General features: G+C 46.1%; 1 protein-coding gene across 1 annotated transcript in view; it reads right to left on the reverse strand.

Annotated features, from left to right (window-relative positions):
• Window positions 1-467: 467 nt before the first annotated feature.
• SLC25A16 (solute carrier family 25 member 16) overlaps window positions 468-20,265 on the reverse strand; it is a 44,672-nt gene continuing 24,874 nt past the window's right edge. Inside the window, exons 7-9 of the mRNA XM_073353480.2 lie at window positions 14,417-14,579; window positions 13,497-13,565; window positions 468-2,334 (exon numbers count right to left, since the gene is read on the reverse strand). Coding sequence (XP_073209581.1) covers window positions 2,178-2,334; window positions 13,497-13,565; window positions 14,417-14,579 — 389 coding nt within the window. The 3' untranslated portion in view covers window positions 468-2,177. The remainder of the gene's footprint in view (window positions 2,335-13,496; window positions 13,566-14,416; window positions 14,580-20,265) is intronic.

Here is a 20,265-nt window from a genome sequence, read left to right on the forward strand (position 1 = left end):
TTGTCTGGTGATGTTCTCCTCCTAATACAGCATGGCAAGAAAATCCTCCAGATATTAATGATTAACCTGTTGAATTGGAGATAGTTCACTTCCCAATGATTTCATAAATATCTGCTTCAATTACCTTTGGTAAATGAAATAACCAAACAATCATTCATTTTCTGATATAGCTGTAAAACTCATCTGAAAAGTTTTCAAAATAAATCACTGTTTAAAAATATATAGTGTGTACCTTCTAAAAACAAAACCTACATCTATCTCTAAGTTGTGAAGAATATGTATTAAGGTTATAACAACCAACAAGAATGCACTTTTATGTACAAAACCATGATGAAATCGAGTCTTCCTGAGGAGTGATTTAAATCATGATTTAAATCAATTTAAATCCTGATGATTTGTAATCTTGAAGAGTTGCTTCTAACACAATTAATTCTCCTTTAAATAAAACTAAAAGTCAGACCAAAATCTTAATTGTAGTCTCTTTTAATCAAGCATGACAACTTTGTTTATGTTTATTTACAAGGGGCAATATAGTATAATTCCAGAAACATGCATTTCTATTGTCTGCAATATTTACAAATCATATAAAGATATTTTATTGTTATTCAAGGTTTTTTAATAAAATAAATTCAAATACATCTCATTCTTTGCCAATAACACTGGTAAATATCAAAGAAATATATATTTTAATAAAATGAAAAAAATTCCAACCACAAAAGTTATTCTTGATGTATAAACTCAAATTCTAGGTTGTGGCCTTGTCGTCAAAAATAAGTGATATTGATTATGAAATCACTATTTTAGTTAATATATCCATTACCAGGACATCACTCAAAATATTTACAAATCAATAAATAAACTTGCATTACTTAACAGTAAATGACTGAAAGAATAGTTATTCTAGTTTTACAGTTTCTTCAGCTAAGAAGAAGTTCTTTAAATTGAAATTGTACCAGTGTAAATCATGTATGAGCAGATCTGTTAAGTCATTTCCTAGCTCAAGAAGAGCAGCAACTGTAGCAGAAAAAAAAAAATCAGAGTAATAGTATACTGTATACTATACTCCACAGCCAGAATAGCACACATCCCCATTGTATATATTAATACTATTACTGTCCACTGTTGTAAACAAACTCCAGTACAGCCTTTATTTTCCCCTTCCCCAAAAAGTATGCACATGGTCCAGGTAGGTAAATGCTGCAGCATACACAGTCTTGTCTCTACTTTCTCCTCCATCACTACACAAAGACAAATGTTTTTCGGGGCTAATGTGACAAGGTGTAGAGTGCCCTCAACTTCCAAAAAATTGACTTGAAGGCATTCAACACCTTACAAAATGGTATGCAATATCTTGCAGGATTGGGCCCAGAGACCTCCGTTTTACATTTGTTATTGTAATGTAGGAATTTTCATTTATCAGATCCTATTTTAAGTTAATAGCATACTTAGTAACAGCATTGTTTTTAAAAGATAACAAGCAAAGTTACTGACTTCCAAATAATAAGATTCTGTTTTTAAATTAATCTCATTATTAGTATTTATTGAAACAGTTGAAGAGTTTCATATTTCTTGAAATGTTTATCCATCAGAAGATACAGAACATTACTTTATTTAATTGTACACAAACAATTCATATGCAATAAAATAAAGCAACCCTTAAATTGTGGGCTACCAAGTTCTACTTTTACAAAATCTCACAAGCAAGTGAAAATTAGGTTCATTTTATTCAAGTTAATTTATTTAATAAAGAAAATTAGACATTTAACTTCTGGGTTAACAAGCAATACAATGATAAATAATATTAAAGTCCTGGAATGACATCATAAAGCTAAACAGCAAACAGTTTGAAACCCGTATCAAAATCTGGTTCCTTTCATTGTAACTGTGATGGTTGTAAATGGTTGTAAATTATATAATTTATTTGTATTAACCAAATGGAGCCTACAAGTGCAAAGAGTTGGTTATAGCTAATTAATGTCCATGTTAGGCAATTTCCTGTTCTGACTCCAAAGGGTTCTATTACTCCATGCTTTTTTTTTTTTGGCAAATAAAATTAAGTACTAAAATTCCAATAGTTCACAGTGACAGATTAAATTTCCCATTTCAAGTAATTTACTCACAAACATAACATGAAGACTGATAACTGTAGTTTTTCAGTGAAGTTTAAGGAAAAAAATTTAGTTGAGGTGCAACAACTGTCTCATAAACTCATATGTGGTAAAAGCCACAGCCTGGGAAGGTATACAACGAATATAATTCAGAGATAAACCGCGGTATAATCCTCTTCGTATTCCATGGTGTCTATATACATACTTCAGTGTCTGCACCATTGTACTGAAAAGATAAAAAGAATCCAAGCCCTTATGCAATACATAGATTTATTTAATATTGAAAATCATTTTCTTAAATACAAGGCATTTCATGTTACTTTTTGATTTTATGGGATAGCTAATGAAAGTCATGTGACCACTCGAGCTATCTGAGCTCCTCAAAGGTTTCTCTGTTATCCTCTCAGTGCCACTCTGAGGTATGTACATGTTAACCTATTTTACAAATGAGGAACTTTAAGGCAGAGAAAAATTAAAGGCTTGTCTACATCGGTGCATCTCAAAGCGCACTACAGAACTTTGTGCATGCTAACAAGGTCCACATGGCCAGTTAATGCATGGCAAGCGAGTGTGTTGCAGATTTTCGCCTAGCTTCCTGCATGCTAACTCTCCATGCAAACAAGCCCTAACTGTTGTCACACAGGAAATCTGTAACAGAGACTTGATTAGAACGCAGATCTCAGCCTCAGTCCAGTGCCTTAGTGTGTGTTTGTGGTGTGCTTGCTGCTTGACTGAAATATACCCTGTGGTCTGTTTGTTTGGGGACCTATACGCTGAGCCTAGCGGCCGGCTAAGCAAGGCTGAGAGCTTCTTAACAAGGCTTTTATCCCTAAGCGCTTTAGCGTCCATCGACCGTTAACCAGGGGCCAGGGCTACTCAGAAAGACAAGGGCTTTAAAAAACCTGCCCGTAAGAGAGACTAGAGGAGCTAGTGAACAGGAGTGGCTAAAAGGGGAGTTTTGCGAGGGAGTTTAGAGTGGGAATATGAGGGGGGGCTAGATACATTTAACATTCCTTAAACTTAAAGCCAAAAATACCCCCTGATAAAAACAAAACATCAACAAAGGAACAAGCTGCAAGAGTAAAAAGAGAATGCAGGCAGAAGTCCAGCAACAGAGTCGGGGCTATCCAGTTTATTGTACCCAGTGCAGCATGTATGATTACCTGCCTTATGGGCAGGTGGCATATGTATGCATTCGATGCAAGGAGCTCTTGGCCCTCAGAGACTGTGTACGGGCTTTGGAGACCAGTGGCTGAACTGGAAGAGCTAAGGGAGACACAGAGGTACATAGATGAGACTTTCCGGGACAGAGTAGAACAGTCCCACCCTGGGTCTGACAGCCTTTGTGCTGTTGAGGAGGATGAAAGTCTCAGGGAAGAGAACATCCAACTGAAGCAAAGGGAAACAATCCCATAGCTGGGACCCCCCTTCCAGATGATGTTGTTGTACCCTCTCACAGTGAGGCAACCTCTCTGGGGGTTGGGGGGGCGGGGCAATGACTCCAGTTATGGGGAAAAGCCAGGTAATAATTATGAGGGATTCAATCATTAAAAACACAGATAGCTCGGTTTGCAATGACCAGGAGAACCTACTAGAATTCTTTGGGGGTCAATAAGCATGTGGACAAGGGGAATCCGGTGGATCTGGTGTACTTGTATTTCCAGAAAGCCTTTGACAAGGTCCCTCACCAAAGGCTCTTAAGCAAAGTAAACTGTTATAAAATAAGAGGGAAGGTCCTCTCATGGATTGGTAACTGGTTAAAAGGGTAGGAATAAATGGTCAGTTTTCAGAATGGAGAGAGGTAAATAGTGGTGTCCCCCAGGGATCTGTACTGGGACCAGACCTATTCAACATATTCATAAATAATCTGGAAAAAGGGGTAAAAAGTGAGGTGGCAAAATTTGCAGACTATACAAAACTACTCAAGATAGTTAAGTCCCAAGCAGACTGCAAAGAGCTACAAAAGGATCTCTCAGAACTGGGTGACTAGGCAACAAACTGGCAGATGAAATTCAATGTTGATAAATGCAAAGTAATGCACATCGGAAAACATAATCCCAACTATACATATAAAATGATGGGGTCTAAAGTAGCTGTTACCACCCAAGAAAGAGATCTTAGAGTCACTGTAGATAATTCTCTGAAAACATCCACTCAATGTGCAGTTGCAGTCCAAATAGCGAACAGAATATTGGGAATCATTAAGAAAGGGATAGATAAGACAGAAAACATCACATTGCTTCTATATAAATCCACGGTATGTCCACATCTTGAATACTGCGTGCAAATCTAGTGGCCCCATCTCAAAAAAGATATACTGGAATTGAAAAAGGTTCAGAAAAGGGCAACAAAAATGATTAGGAGTATGAAACGGCTTCCATGAGGAGAGATTAATAGGACTGGGACTTTTCAGCTTGGAAAAGAGATGACTAAGAGGGGATATGATAGAGGTCTATAAAATCATGACTGGTGTGAAGAAAGTAAATAAGGAAGTGTTATGTACTTCTTCTCATAACACACGAACTAGGGGTCACCAAATGAAATGAATAGGCAGCAGGTTTAAAACGAACAAAAGGAAGTATTTTTTCCACACAACCTACAGTCAACCTGTGGAACTCCTTGCCAATGGATGTTGTGAAAGCCAAGACTATAAAAGGGTTCAAAAAAGAACTAGATAAATTCATGGATCGTAGTTATGGTTATTAGCCCGGATGGGTAGCAATGGTGTCCCTAGCCTCTGTTTGCCAGGAGCTGGGAATGGGCGACAGGGAATGGATCACTTGATGATTACCTGTTCTGTTCATTCCTTCTGGGGCACCTGGCATTGGCCACTGTCAGAAGACAAGATACTGATCTAGATGGACATTTTGTCTGACCTAGTATGGCCGTTCTTATGCTAACCATAAGACTACCCCCTTTTCTTTAAGGCTAAAGATTTGGAACACATTCTGTATTTCAGACTCTGCACTAAGATGAATTTCCAAACATTATCTCTGAAAAGAGTACTAGCTGCACAATTTTTATAAATAGCCTGTTTTAACTGATAAGTGAAGTAGTATATGCTTTAGATCTGCAGATAACTGTTTTTCCTCTTTCTGAACTTACAGAAGAGAAGAAACTAGTAACCATCAACAAATAGATGCTAAAATATAGCGACCAAAAAAAGTAAATATTGTCAGAGATCTGAAAGATGGCTCAGCATTCACGGGCTACCAAATAAATTATTCCCTGAACACATCTCCCATAATCCTCCAAACTTGAGGACTTTTACTTTCTCTATTTCCCCATGCTCAAATACCAACATTACGACCATTGTCCATCCATCCTTGGAGCTAGAGATATGGATTCCTCCAAAATACCAACTTAATAGGGATACTGAGTGGAAGACCTAGTGTCTTTATAATGGTTAGTTCCTGCAAGCCCAAGAAGCAAGAGATCACCAAAACCAGTAATCAGACCTACATTATATATATATATATATATATATATATATATATATATATATATATAAAAACAAACTGTAATGAGCTAAAAAGATTGATGTTTATATAACTGAATAGAAAAATAATGGATTTCAACTTCCATTTGCCCCATGCAAATTAATACCAGCTCTAGGTAAAAGTGTGAATTTAATCGGATTTGAACAATGTCTTATTATGGAGTTTTCACTTAGTGTTACCAAAGTGCACTATGCAAGAGCCGGAGATATTTGATCTTAGACTGTCTACACAGCAACATAAGCCTAGGGTTCATGAAACTCAAGTTAGCTGACCTGTGTCAGAGAACCCTGGACTTGAGCATCTTCACTGCATTTTAAACCTAGGTTAAGAATTTTCTGACCAATGCTCAAACCTAGGGTTCTGGCGTCCATACTGCAATTGCACAGACTTGAGTCAAAGTAAACATATCCCAAAATGCCAAGTGCCCCTCTCCCCTCAATGTCAACACTCTAACCCTAGAACATAGTGCACTGTGGGAAATCTTTACTGCTTCCCATTTCCTGACTGTGGAGGTGCTATTGATGTGACTCAGGAGCCCATAAGGGGCACACAAATACATAAACTGCATAATTAGCTCCTTTGGTGGCTGTTTCAGTAGAAAGAATGCAGTTTGAGACAGCTTTATACTAAACTACGATCCAATCTGAAAACTGTGCTCTCCACCTTTAGGCTGATTCACACTGGCAGGAAAAGGTTCTGAGAATAACTAGAACATCAGTCTCTAGTGTTGTCAAACTACTGAAATAAAACTTTGCAATTCTTAATTTTTAGAACAGAATGGTCAATGAAGAGTATTTTTGTTTGCTTTTGTCTGTTTGTTTTGATGTTTGACATAAAACGTAGGTTTCAGAGGAAAAAAACACGCACGCTCACCCCAGCCTGGGGGCTGCTGGCTGCAGAACAGTGAAGTGCATCCCCAGGCCTTGGGGTGCAATCTGCTGCAGCACCCCTGGGGGATCCCTTATTTTATAGGGCCAAATACTGAAGTCCTGGTTTCAGTCCTTGCCCAGATACAAGTCTTATTTCCTTCAACAGGAATACCCACATGAATAAGAAGCAGGATTTGATCCTATGTAGTATCTTTATAGGGTTGGAACCATCTCTGATAAGTTTCAGAGTAACAGCCGTGTTAGTCTGTATTCGCAAAAAGAAAAGGAGTACTTGTGGCACCTTAGAGACTAACCAATTTATTTGAGCATGAGCTTTCGTGAGCTACAGCTCACTTCATCGGATGCATACCGTGGAAACTGCAGCAGACTTTATATACACACAGAATATGAAAAAATACCTCCTCCCACCCCACTGTACTGCTGGTAATAGCTTATCTAAAGCGATCATCAAGTTGGGCCATTTCCAGCACAAATCCAGGTTTTCTCACCCTCCACCCCCCCAACACAAATTCACTCTCCTGCTGGTGATAGCCCATCCAAAGTGACAACTCTCTACACCATGTGCATGATAATCAAGTTGGGCCATTTCCTGCACAGATCCAGGTTCTCTCACCCCCTCACCCCCCTCCCAAAAACCACACACACAAACTCACTATCCTACTGGTAATAGCTCATCCAAAGTGACCACTCTCCCTACAATGTGCATGATAATCAAGGTGGGCCATTTCCAGCACAAATCCAGGTTTTCTCACCCCCCCCACCCCCATACACACACAAACTCACTCTCCTGCTGGTAATAGCTCATCCAAACTGACCACTCTCCAAGTTTAAATCCAAGTTAAACCAGAACATCTGGGGGGAGGGGGGGTAGGAAAAAACAAGGGGAAATAGGCTACCTTGCATAATGACTTAGCCACTCCCAGTCTCTATTTAAGCCTAAATTAATAGTATCCAATTTGCAAATGAATTCCAATTCAGCAGTTTCTCGCTGGAGTCTGGATTTGAAGTTTTTTTGTTTTAAGATAGCGACCTTCATGTCTGTGATTGCGTGACCAGAGAGATTGAAGTGTTCTCCGACTGGTTTATGAATGTTATAATTCTTGACATCTGATTTGTGTCCATTTATTCTTTTACGTAGAGACTGTCCAGTTTGACCAATGTAAATGGCAGAGGGGCACTGCTGGCACATGATGGCATATATCACATTGGTGGATGTGCAGGTGAACGAGCCTCTGATAGTGTGGCTGATGTGATTAGGCCCTGTGATGGTGTCCCCTGAATAGATATGTGGGCATAGTTGGTAACGGGCTTTGTTGCAAGGATAAGTTCCTGGGTTAGTGGTTCTGTTGTGTGGTATGTGGTTGTTGGTGAGTATTTGCTTCAGGTTGCGGGGCTGTCTGTAGGCAAGGACTGGTCTGTCTCCCAAGATTTGTGAGAGTGTTGGGTCATCCTTTAGGATAGGTTGTAGATCCTTAATAATGCGTTGGAGGGGTTCTAGTTGGGGGCTGAAGGTGACGGCTAGTGGCGTTCTGTTATTTTCTTTGTTAGGCCTGTCCTGTAGTAGGTAATTTCTGGTAACTCTTCTGGCTCTATCAATCTGTTTCTTTACTTCCGCAGGTGGGTACTGTAGTTGTAAGAAAGCTTGACAGAGATCTTGTAGGTGTTTGTCTCTGTCTGAGGGGTTGGAGCAAATACGGTTGTATCGCAGAGCTTGGCTGTAGACGATGGATCGTGTGGTGTGGTCAGGGTGAAAGCTGGAGGCATGAAGGTAGGAATAGCGGTCAGTAGGTTTCCGGTATAGGGTGGTGTTTATGTGACCATTGTTTATTAGCACTGTAGTGTCCAGGAAGTGGATCTCTTGTGTGGACTGGACCAGGCTGAGGTTGATGGTGGGATGGAAATTGTTGAAATCATGGTGGAATTCCTCAAGGGCTTCTTTTCCATGGGTCCAGATGATGATGAAGATGTCATCATTATAGCGCAAGTAGAGTAGGGGCTTTAGGGGACGAGAGCTGAGGAAGCGTTGTTCTAAATCAGCCATAAAAATGTTGGCATACTGTGGGGCCATGCGGGTACCCATAGCAGTGCCGCTGATCTGAAGGTATACATTGTCCCCAAATGTAAAATAGTTATGGGTAAGGACAAAGTCACAAAGTTCAGCCACCAGGTTAGCTGTGACATTATCGGGGATAGTGTTCTTGACGGCTTGTAGTCCATCTTTGTGTGGAATGTTGGTATAGAGGGCTTCTACATCCATAGTGGCCAGGATGGTGTTATCAGGAAAATCACTGATGGACTGAAGTTTCCTCAGGAAGTCAGTGGTGTCTCGAAGGTAGCTGGGAGTGCTGGTAGCGTAGGGCCTGAGGAGGGAGTCTACATAGCCAGACAATCCTGCTGTCAGGGTGCCAATGCCTGAGATGATGGGGCGCCCAGGATTTCCAGGTTTATGGATCTTGGGTAGTAGATAGAATATCCCAGGTCGGGGTTCCAGGGGTGTGTCTGTGCGGATTTGATCTTGTGCTTTTACAGGAAGTTTCTTGAGCAAATGCTGTAGTTGCTTTTAGTAACTCTCAGTGGGATCATAGGGTAATGGCTTGTAGAAACTCGTGTTGGAGAGCTGCCAAGCAGCCTCTTGTTCATATTCCGACCTATTCATGATGACAACAGCACCTCCTTTGTCAGCCTTTTTGATTATGATGTCAGAGTTGTTTCTGAGGCTGTGGATGGCATTGCGTTCCGCATGGCTGAGGTTATGGGGCAAGTGATGCTGCTTTTCCACAATTTCAGCTCTCTCGTCACGCAATCACAGACATGAAGGTCGCTATCTTAAAACAAAAAAACTTCAAATCCAGACTCCAGCGAGAAACTGCTGAATTGGAATTCATTTGCAAATTGGATACTATTAATTTAGGCTTAAATAGAGACTGGGAGTGGCTAAGTCATTATGCAAGGTAGCCTATTTCCCCTTGTTTTTTCCTACCCCCCCACCCCCCAGATGTTCTGGTTTAACTTGGATTTAAACTTGGAGAGTGGTCAGTTTGGATGAGCTATTACCAGCAGGAGAGTGAGTTTGTGTGTGTATGGGGGTGGGGGGGGTGAGAAAACCTGGATTTGTGCTGGAAATGGCCCACCTTGATTATCATGCACATTGTAGGGAGAGTGGTCACTTTGGATGAGCTATTACCAGCAGGATAGTGAGTTTGTGTGTGTGGTTTTTGGGAGGGGGGTGAGAGAACCTGGATCTGTGCAGGAAATGGCCCAACTTGATTATCATGCACATTGTGTAGAGAGTTGTCACTTTGGATGGGCTATCACCAGCAGGAGAGTGAATTTGTGGGGGGGGGTGGAGGGTGAGAAAACCTGGATTTGTGCTGGAAATGGCCCAACTTGATGATCACTTTAGATAAGCTATTACCAGCAGGACAGTGGGGTGGGAGGAGGTATTTTTTCATATTCTCTGTGTGTATATAAAGTCTGCTGCAGTTTCCACGGTATGCATCCAATGAAGTGAGCTGTAGCTCACGAAAGCTCATGCTCAAATAAATTGGTTAGTCTCTAAGGTGCCACAAGTACTCCTTTTCTTTTTGCATCTCTGATAACTCACTCTCCTAGGCCAAAGAAAATCTTGCATTTCTCTAAATAGTATTCTTTACTTTACTTTTTGCCGTCCAACTGTCTTACTTCTTATAACTTGGCCAAAGTGTTTGGGGGCAGGGAGAGGGTTGATTCAAATGTATTAAATAAAAATTTAGCATGGATATAAAAGCTGGTGGTGGTGTTGTTTTTTCTTTAATAGAGTATCAAAGCCTCAATGACTCCACTGGGAATGGAAAAGTTCATAGAATCATAGAATAACTGAGTTGGAAGGCCTCTGGAGGCCATCTAGTCCAACCCCCTGCCCAGAGCAGGACCAATCCCAACTAAATCATCCCAGCCAGGGCTTTGTCAAGCCTGACCTTGAAAACTTCTAAGGAAGGGGATTCCACCACCTCCCTAGGTAACGCATTCCAGTGTTTCACCACCCTCCTAGTGAAAAAGTTTTTCCTAATATCCACCCTAAATCTCCCCCACTGCAACTTGAGACCATTACTCCTTGTCCTGTCACCTGCTATCACTGAGAATAGTCTAGATCCATCCTCTTTGGATCCACCTTTCAGGTAGTTAAAAGCAGCTATCAAATCCCCCCTCATTCTTCTCTTCCGCAGACTAAACAATCCCAGTTCCCTCAGCCTCTCCTCATAAGTCATGTGTTCCAGACCCCTAATCATTTTTGTTGCCCTTCGCTGGACTCTCTCCAATTTCTCCACATCCTTCTTGTAGTGTGGGGCCCCAAACTGGACACAGTACTCCAGATGAGGCCTCACCAATGTCGAATAGAGAGGAACGATCATGTCCCTCGATCTGCTGGCTATGCCCCTACTTATACACCCCAAAATGCCATTGGCCTTCTTGGCAACAAGGGCACACTGTTGACTCATATCCAGCTTCTCGTCCACTGTCACCCCTAGGTCCTTCTCTGCAGAACTGCTGCCTAGCCATTCGGTCCCTAGTCTGTAGCTGTGCATTGGATTCTTCCGTCCTAAGTGCAGGACTCTGCATTTGTCCTTGTTGAACCTCTCAGATTTCTTTTGGCCCAATCCTCCAATTTGTCTAGGTCCCTCTGTATCCTATCCCTACCCTCCAGCATATCGACCACTGCTCCCAGTTTAGTGTCATCCGCAAACTTGCTGAGAGTGCAATCCACACCATCCTCCAGATCATTAATGAAGATATTGAACAGAACCGGCCCCAGAACCGACCCTTGGGGCACTCCGATAGATACCGGCTGCCAACTAGACATGGAGCCATTGACCACTATCCACTGAGCCCAACAATCTAGCCAACTTTCTACCCACCTTGTAGTACATCCATCCAGCCCATACTTCTTTAACTTGCTGACAAGAATACTGTGGGAGACCGTGTCAAAAGCTTTGCTAAAGTCGAGGAATAACACGTCCACTGCTTTCCCTTCATCCACAGAACCAGTTATCTCATCATAGAAGGCAATTATATTAGTCAGGCATGACTTTCCCTTGGTGAATCCATGCTGACTGCTCCTGATCACTTTCCTCTCATCTAAGTGCTTCAGAATTGATTCCTTGAGGACATGCTCCATGATTTTTCTGGGGACTGAGGTGAGGCTGACTGGCCTGTAGTTCCCAGGATCCTCCTTCTTCCCTTTTTTAAAGATTGGCACTACAGTAGCCTTTTCCCAGTCTCCCGGGACTTCCCCCGATCGCCATGAGTTTTCAAAGATAATGGCCAGTTATATAACTGAATCACTCGCCCCACTTCCTAGTCCTCCTCCTTTCTGCTTCACAAGTGCCAAAAATCCCAGCTCTGTGTGGACTATGGCAACTATATTTTAAACCTGAAAATTAATCCATCTCAGAGCAGAATTAGCTGCCAATGAAGCATCAGAATGCCAACTGGATGTTGCTACAGACCTGGCACAATGCCATCATGTTTTTAATTCCTTTTTCTCATTTCAGATGTGTTCCTTTTTTCCTTCAGTCAAGGGCAATATGTCCTGAGGATCCCTTATCACTGTCCCTCCTGCACCTGGAGAGGCAGGGATAAGGGATTCTTGGGAGGCTGCCGTGAAGTTTTGGGGCTGACTCCCACTGGCTACCTTTACAGAGCACGTTGCCCGTGTGCCATTGAACATGTAACAGCAGGGAGAGCGGGGGAGCCCAAGAGCAAGGGCCAGAGTATGGAGCAGGGACCAAGTGGCTGCCTTGAAGGGAGGCAGAGAGGCAAAGCTCTTGGCTCAGCATGGCTGGGGGAGGAACGACCCACAACATGCTGGTGGCCCGTAGCCACCTCCTGCCTGGTGGCTTTGCTCCCTGCTCCAGGAAAGCTCTACACAGCAGCGAGGAAGAGCCGGAACCATGGCAGCGAAAGCAGCAGGAACAGAAAGCATACTCCCAGGTAGTAATGGTGCTTCCGGCCACCGTGCTGACTACATGCAGCGCTGTGCTCTCTAGGATGCATCCGGAGGACTTCTGGGACTTGAGTCAAGTCAGGGCCTCATGCACACATGAAAGCAATAAAGTCTAGGTCACAGTTTAACATGGTTAAACAAGGTTAGCACATTTGCAGTGTGAATGCAAGGGGGGTTTGGCTTGAGCCCAGGCTCAGCCCCAGGCCTAAACTGCTGTGTAGATATACTCTCAGTGTCTACAACTGAACTGTCAATCAGTACTGTGGTTACAAGAAAGTGATAGTAAACAAGAAAAAAATAATCATTCGCATTGGGGCCAGATCCTGCACCATTCAAGACAACAGAAGTTGGTGACACAACCGTCCCCTGCACTCCTGCCTTGAGGACCTCTTGAGGTCCCTTCTAGTCCTACGATTCTATGTCTATGGCTACACTACCGCGGTAAGTTGACCTATGCTACGCATCTCCAGCTACGTGAATAATGTAGCTGGAGTCGACGTACCTTAGCTCGAGTTACCGCAGGGGTTAACGGGAGAAAAAATCTCCCGTCAACTGACCTTACTCTTCTCGTAGGGGGCAGAGTACAGGGGTCGACTGGAGAGTGATCTTTAGTAGACCCGCTAAATCAACCACCAGTGGATCGATCTCAGAGCATCGATCCAGGCTGTAGTGTAGACCTGCCCCGAGATTCAACAGAAGCAGGATTGGGCCCTTGGAGCTTATTTATGCCAAGTGAAGCTGTAGTAAATTGAAGCCTAACACAAAAGAACTTCAACAATAAAGATCTCATATTCGCAGAATTCATTTCTGTGATTTTTAAGAGATCACAATAAAGAAAAAAACAGTTTCCCTCTCAGTTAAGAGCACAGAAACCTAATACCCTCTCCACTAGTGGAAAATATGAAGGAATCTATAGCACAGTTAATCATGTATCAGTTTTAAACAAAGAGGTTTACTTATACATTTAGGAATTCACTTACTACAGTTGAAAAGGATGGTATAATAAAATGCTTACAGGCACTTGTCAGCATCTGGAAGAGCTGATCCTAACTGCATTCGCCTACGAGTTACATCAAGTGGATATCTAAAGAAGAGAGTTGTTTGTTTGTTAAAAAAGAAAGCATTTTAACTACTTGAACGGCAAAAATATGAATACAGTGTTTGTGTGTATATATATACACACATGAATATAAATAAATAAAGTTCCCTGTGAAACTTCAAAGTTCCTTTTACAGTGAGTCAAGGCTCAAACTCAGTGCCCAACACAGCTGAAAGTTCTCCAAAAATCGAGATTTCCGCCAGCACAATTAAAAACAGTGAATCAGAATCTTAATATATTCCATTAGGCAGAAGTAAAGAAGATACATGAAGATCAGACAGAGCATAAACCAGTTTGTGTAAAACAGAATTTAGGGAGGAGACAGAAATGCATGTGTGACATTTGTAATTAAATAGTTTCGAAAAAAATAAATGCCAAAAAAATAAATCCAATCAATTCACCTGTTTCTGGGCCATGGAGAAAATCTGACAAAGGCAGAGAGTAGAGAAGGAGGGAGAAATAAAAATAAACTATGCCAAATATAGTAACTTAAATATATATTTGTAGCTATGATTTTGTTTTAAAATGAACTGGTGTAAAACAACTCCAACTCTAGGTAAGATTCTAATTTACCTTGGTGGAAATTTGTCAGAATAAAGACAGCAGGATTTGGTCTGATACATATACTTTTAAAGATCTTCAAAATTAAAACACATTCAGAAAGTGAAGCACCATAAAATAAGTGCACTCTAGTTTCTGACCTATCAGGTAAAAAAAGCTTAACTCTGAAATATTACATTTAAGAAAAATTCTTAATCCAAGATAGCATATAATTTCTTCAATAAGTGCAGCTAAAAACCCCAAAACAAACAAACCCATATCCCACCAAAACTTACGATATTGTCTGTGCTATTGCTCCAGCCAAGCCACCACACAGCAAGCTTACATGTGTTTTCAAAACTAAGACTTCAGGATTATCTAAGGAAGGCCTTCCAAGCAGGCTAGGTGCTTGGGCAAGTCCAATGCTCTTTAAGGTACTAAAGGTAAAAAATGAAAAACCTGAAAGAGAAAAATGTAATTTTATGTAGACTTTAGGAAACCACAAGTTTCTTACTGATACACATAGAGTCTTTGTAACATAAGAGAGTAATCACACACTGAATTATTTAATTCCTGATTCTTTACGAGGTTTTTATTAAATATTGTGAAAGAGAGAAAAGTTACATACATTACATAAATCAATACAAATATTACATATTTATCCAATGTGACAGGGTCGGGCCAGATGGCTACAGGAGAGTAACAGAAGGCAGATATATTAGCCCCAGGCTAAGTAGGTCCCTTTTCCCTGGGTAAGGTAACAGGGAAGATTTTTTTTTTTTTGGAAACAGAAAAGAAGTTTATTGGTAACACTTACAAGAATTACCAAAGGAAACAAAACAACTATGCAACAAAACAATGCAAACAGAAGGTATAACACAGCAGCCTTCAGGAGGGAGAAGTGTTCAGGCTAGCGTGGGCCCAGAGCGGGGGGGGCTTCCTCGACACTCGTGGTCTTCCACCCTCCTGAGTTACCTGGTGGCCCAGAGCGGGGGGGCTTCCTCGACACTCATGGTCTTTCACCCCCTCGAGTTACCTAGTGCCGCGCCCAGTGTCACCGATCCTCCCTCTCCTGAGAGTGCCCGGCAAGATGGGCACAGCTGCGGGGTGGGCGGTTTAGGGGTGGGGGGGTAGACACCCATGTATTATTGGACCCCTCCTAGATGACAGTAATGATGGTATCCACAGCGGCAACGGCTGGGGCTGGCATCTCTCGCTCTTCCCCTCAATCAAAGGGTCAGACGGAGTCACCGAGCAGAGAACCGCTCCTCGAAGGCGTCAAGGGAGTCGGTGGACGCTGCCCAGAGGAACTCCGCCCGGATACGTGAATGTACTGAGGATCGGAAAAAAGCCCTACAATCACAGGACGTTTCATGGGCCAACCTCCTCTCTCTGGTTTTATAAATGGCTGTTCTAGCCAAGGCTAGGAGGAGGTTGACCAGGAGATCCCACAATTTTTTGTGGGGCCACGGATGGGAAGTGTATAGATAAAAAAGTGAGGGGAGAAATGAAGCCAAAAGCACAATAGAATATTTGTGAGGAGCCGGAAAAGGGGCTGCAATCTGGCACACTCTAAATATACGTGCGCCAGGGTTTCCCTCACATTACAAAAAGGGCAAGTATCCGGGATGGGGGTAAACCGTGTCAGAAACACACCCGTGCTCACAGCTCCGTGAAGGAGCCGCCAACTGATGTCCCCGACAGGCCTCGGGACCAAGGTGGAATACAGCCTGGCCCATCGAGGTTGCTCACCCTCCAAAGGTGGCAGGAGGTCCTGTCACTTTGTATCGGGGCGGGACACCAGGCTGTGGGCGTGAAGGGTATGAAGCGTGAGTGTGTATAAATATTTCCGTGGTGCAATTTGAAAACTGACCGGCTGCAGTTCATGCAGCCGGCTTGCAGTGAAAGGGTGAGGGGTTTGTTGGGATCGGCAGGGTAGGGGCCCAATGGAAAGGTCCGGCGGGCTTGGGGTAGAAGATGGGCGGGGTGCGCCCTCACGCAAGGCTCGGTTGACATAAGCCCGAGCAGCAGGGGTCAAGGCGGCCTTCACCTCCCGAAGTACGCACCGGGGGGTACGAGGGCTGGAGAGCCCCATGCGCCGAGCGAGCGTCAGGGGATCCAGCCAGTCTCTCCGGTCGTAGTCCAGGAGGTCTCCGACCCTCATGACTTCCGCCAGGACCAACCTCTGGCGCACCGGGCGGGACTCCGCCACCTGCACACGGAGTTGGGGATTGTGCAGCAGGGGCTCCGTGAGGAGATCTGCTCCCACGGTGGCCGCCACGGACCTGGTCGTTAGAAACAGTTTCCAGGCCCGGAGAAGGTCCTGGTAGAAGACCGGCAGCCTGGAGAGGTCTCGCGGAAAACCTCTCGGACAAAGATAAAAGAGCTGCCGGTCGTAACGGAGCCCTTGGAAGCGGTGCAGGAAGGCGTGCGCCAGTATGCTCCATGCCGAACTACTTGCACTATAAAAGAGCCTCTGCAGGGCCTGGAGGCGGAAAACACGGACCTGAGTGTACAGACACTTCAGGCCCTGCCCTCCTTCCTTCAGGGGTAAATGAAGAACTCCAACAGGGGCCCAGTGCATTCCTGACCAGAAGAACACTAGGATCAATCTCCGGAGGTGGGTCAGGAAACCCGGGGCCGGGGCCAGGGTGTTGAGCCGGTACCAGAGCGTGGACAGGACTAGTTGGTTAAGCACCAGTGCTCTCCCTCGGAGGGAGAGACATCGGAGTAGCCTCGTGCATTTCCGGATCCGCTCTATCACCCCGCCCTCTAAATTTTCCAGTTCTCCGGCGGGGAAGGGTGCATGGCGGAAAGGTAAACGCCAAGATAGAGCAGTAGACCCGCACTCCACCGGATGGTCTGAAGCGCGGGTGGGAGGGAGCTTACCTGCCGCCAGTCCCCCACCGCCAAGCCAGAGCTCTTGACCCAGCTGACTCAGGCGGAGGAGGCTGCCGAATAGATGGCCTGGCATGCCTTCACTCGCGCCAAGTCGCCCAGGTCCTGGACCACGAGGAGTACGTCATCGGCATAAGCCGACAGGACCAGCCGCAGCTCCGGCTCCCGCAGCACCAACCCTGTCATCCTCCTGCGGAGGAGACAGAGGAAAGGCTCGATCGCCAAAGCGTACAACTGGCCCGAGAGGGGGCAACCCTGCCGCACTCCTCGCCCGAAGCTGACCGGTTCAGTCAGGGTCCAGTTGAGCCTAACCAAACACTCCGGGGAGGCATACAGCACCCGGAGAAAACTCACAAACTGAGGTCCGAATCCAAACGCCTGCAGAGTGCTCAGGAGGTACCTATGGTCTACTCTATCGAACGCCTTCTCCTGATCAAGAGACAGGAGGGCGAACGACAGACCATCTCTCCGCCCGAGTTCCAAAAGGTCTCGGACTAGAAATAGATTGTCAAAAATGCTGCGACCCGGGACAGTATAGGTCTGGTCTGGGTGGACCACGTCCGCCATCACGGACCCTAGCCGCAGCGAGATTGCTTTCGCTATGATTTTGTAATCCGTGCTAAGGAGTGAGACGGGACACCAGTTTCGTAAATCGCGGAGGTCCCCCTTCTTCGGCAGCAAGGCAAGCACCGCTCGCCTGCACGACAGAGGGAGGACCCCGCTCTGCAAGGACTCAGCCCAAACGGTGACTAGGTCTGGGCCGAGGATGTCCCAGAACGCGCGGTAAAACTCCACGGTCAGCCCGTCCATGCCCGGAGATTTATTGGTGGGCATGCGACGGAGGGCTTCCGAGAACTCGGCCAGGGTGAGAGGCAGCTCTAGTTGGTCTCGGTCGCCCACACTGACCGTGGGGAGTTCCTCCCAGAGCACCCCGCAAGCGCCAGGATCGGTCGGATCCGGGGAGAAAAGGCTTGTGTAGAAGTCACGGGCCCTCCCACACATCTCCTCCGGATCCGTGAGGGGGGTGCCGTCTTCCGCAAGAAGGCAGGGGACATGTTTCTTGGCCCCCCTCGTTTTCTCCAGGGCATAGAAGAAGCGGGAGCCGCGGTCCATCTCCCGAAGGAGGTGGATGCGGGACCAAATGAAGGCACCTCAGGCCCGGTGGTCCTCGAGGGCCCGGAGCTCCTCCCGCTTCTCCCGGCACGCTCTGCAGAGGGACGGGTCCTTGGGGTTGGCGGCCAGGCGCCTCTCCATCTCTAAGACCTCCCGTTCCAACTGCTCTATCGCCGCATTTCGCCGTCGGCTGGTGCCCCGAGTGTAGTCACGGCAGAAGAGCTTGGCGCGCACCTTCCCGAGATCCCACCATCGCCGCACCAAGGAAAGGCACGCCACTGCTCTCGCCAGGCCAGCCAAAACTCCCGGAAGGACGTCACGAAGCTCTCGTCCTCCAACAGGCTGTTGTTAAAGTGCCAATAGGCCGGCCCCGGTCTCTCTGCACGGAGGGAGACCGTTATGGTGACTAAATGATGGTCGGAGAATGGGGCTGGCTGAATGGCGGAGGAGTGGGCCTGTGAAAGATGGAAATGGGATAAGTAAATACGGTCCAACCGAGAGTGGTGTGACCGATGGGCCTCCACCCAGACAAAAGTGAACATGGAAGTGTCATCTGGGTGATGGTCACGCCAGACGTCCGCTAGGGAGTGATGTTCAACTATCCCTCAGAGAATATTCGCAGCAGCCGGGCTCGGCTCGGCCCCTGAACGGTCCCGTTCCTCGAGGGTGGTGTTAAAGTCCCCTCCCAGGACCAGGCCCTCATGCGAATCTAGGGTGCCGAGAAAGTCGGACACCCGCTGATAGAATTGTGGCCGCCTTGAGCTCATTTGCGGGGCATAGATGTTAACAAGATTGACCACGAGCCCCTCCATACGGACTTGAAGGTGCAGCAGGTGGCCCGGCACGGCCTCAGTGACCCCTAGCACCTCGGGCCCTAGTTTGGGGGAGAACAGGGTCGCCACTCCAGCTTGTCAAGTCGTGAAGTGGCTAAAAAATACACCGTCTCCCCACTCCAGCCGCCACCTGTCCTCGGCGGTCAGGTCCGTATGGGTCTCCTGCAGGAAAACTACAGAGTACCCCCCTTCCCGAAGGTAAGAGAGCACCTGGGACCTGTGGAGAGCCATCCTACAGCCTCTGGTATTCAGGGTCGCAAAAAGAAGAGGCGTCATGCGGAGGGCTGGGGGGGGGGTTCTTGTTGGTGGGGGTGTTCAGGGCCCCCGGTGGGTTGCGCAGCAACCCGTGACCCATCCCATGGATGCGTAGATCGTTTCAGAAGCCGCGGCACCGCGCCTTCCTTGCCCCCTGCCCTCCTGTATAAGGGCCCTTGTGGCCTGGAGGATTTGGTCAAAGTCCCCCCATAGCTGAAGAGCCAGCTGTACCCTATTGCAGGCACCATGGGTGTGTTCTAGAAACTTCCATAGTGCATGCCGCAGCTCATGGGGGGGGTGGGGTTACAATTTCTGGGGTATTCCCTGGTGGGGCTCTTAATACAGCCTTGTGGTCCGCTAAGGTGGGTAGACAGGGTGCGGACCACCGACAGAGCGTCTGACAGGCTGCGGTTATTAAATTCATCTCACGCCTTGGGGTGGAGGGGGATGGGAGGGAAAAAATTGCAACTCCTAATGGGTCGCGACTAGAAAGTGCAAAGACTGCTCCCTGGGGGGAATCTGCGAAAGGCGGGAAGGAAATAACCCCAGGGGCGGCATTAGCATTGCAGGAGGAGGGGACTTGGGCAGGGACGGGGTGGGGGCAGGGGTAAGGCTCTGGGGTTCAGGAGGCAAGCAGCTAAAGGAAAGTGCTTCCTGAGCAGAGTCAAGGGTTAAGGAGGGGGCTCCCAGTAATGCTAGGCGCTGGCTCCGTGGTGGTCTTGGCGGCCATGGCATCAGGTGGTGGACCACCTTCTGCAGGGTGCTCGCCCAGGAAGGCAATTAGGGGGAGGGAGCATGGGGAAAGGGGGGCTGGGGTAAGGTTGCCCAGCTCGAGGCCAGCCGGCAGTAGATCATCCTCTCCCTGGGTGACCCGGGGTCAAATCTAGGGCCTCAATCTCCACATACTCGGAGGAGAGGCCAGCTCCTGCTACCCCGGGGGCCTCTCCTCTAGGGCCCGCCTCAACCGTCGCCTCAGGGTCCGCGGGGGGTTCGGGTGGTATCCAGGCAGAAGGGGCGTCCTCAGGAGTCTCGGAGAGGAGGGTCTC

Source organism: Lepidochelys kempii, chromosome 7 (genome assembly GCF_965140285.1).
Source record: "Lepidochelys kempii isolate rLepKem1 chromosome 7, rLepKem1.hap1, whole genome shotgun sequence".
Taxonomy (NCBI): domain Eukaryota; kingdom Metazoa; phylum Chordata; order Testudines; family Cheloniidae; genus Lepidochelys; species Lepidochelys kempii.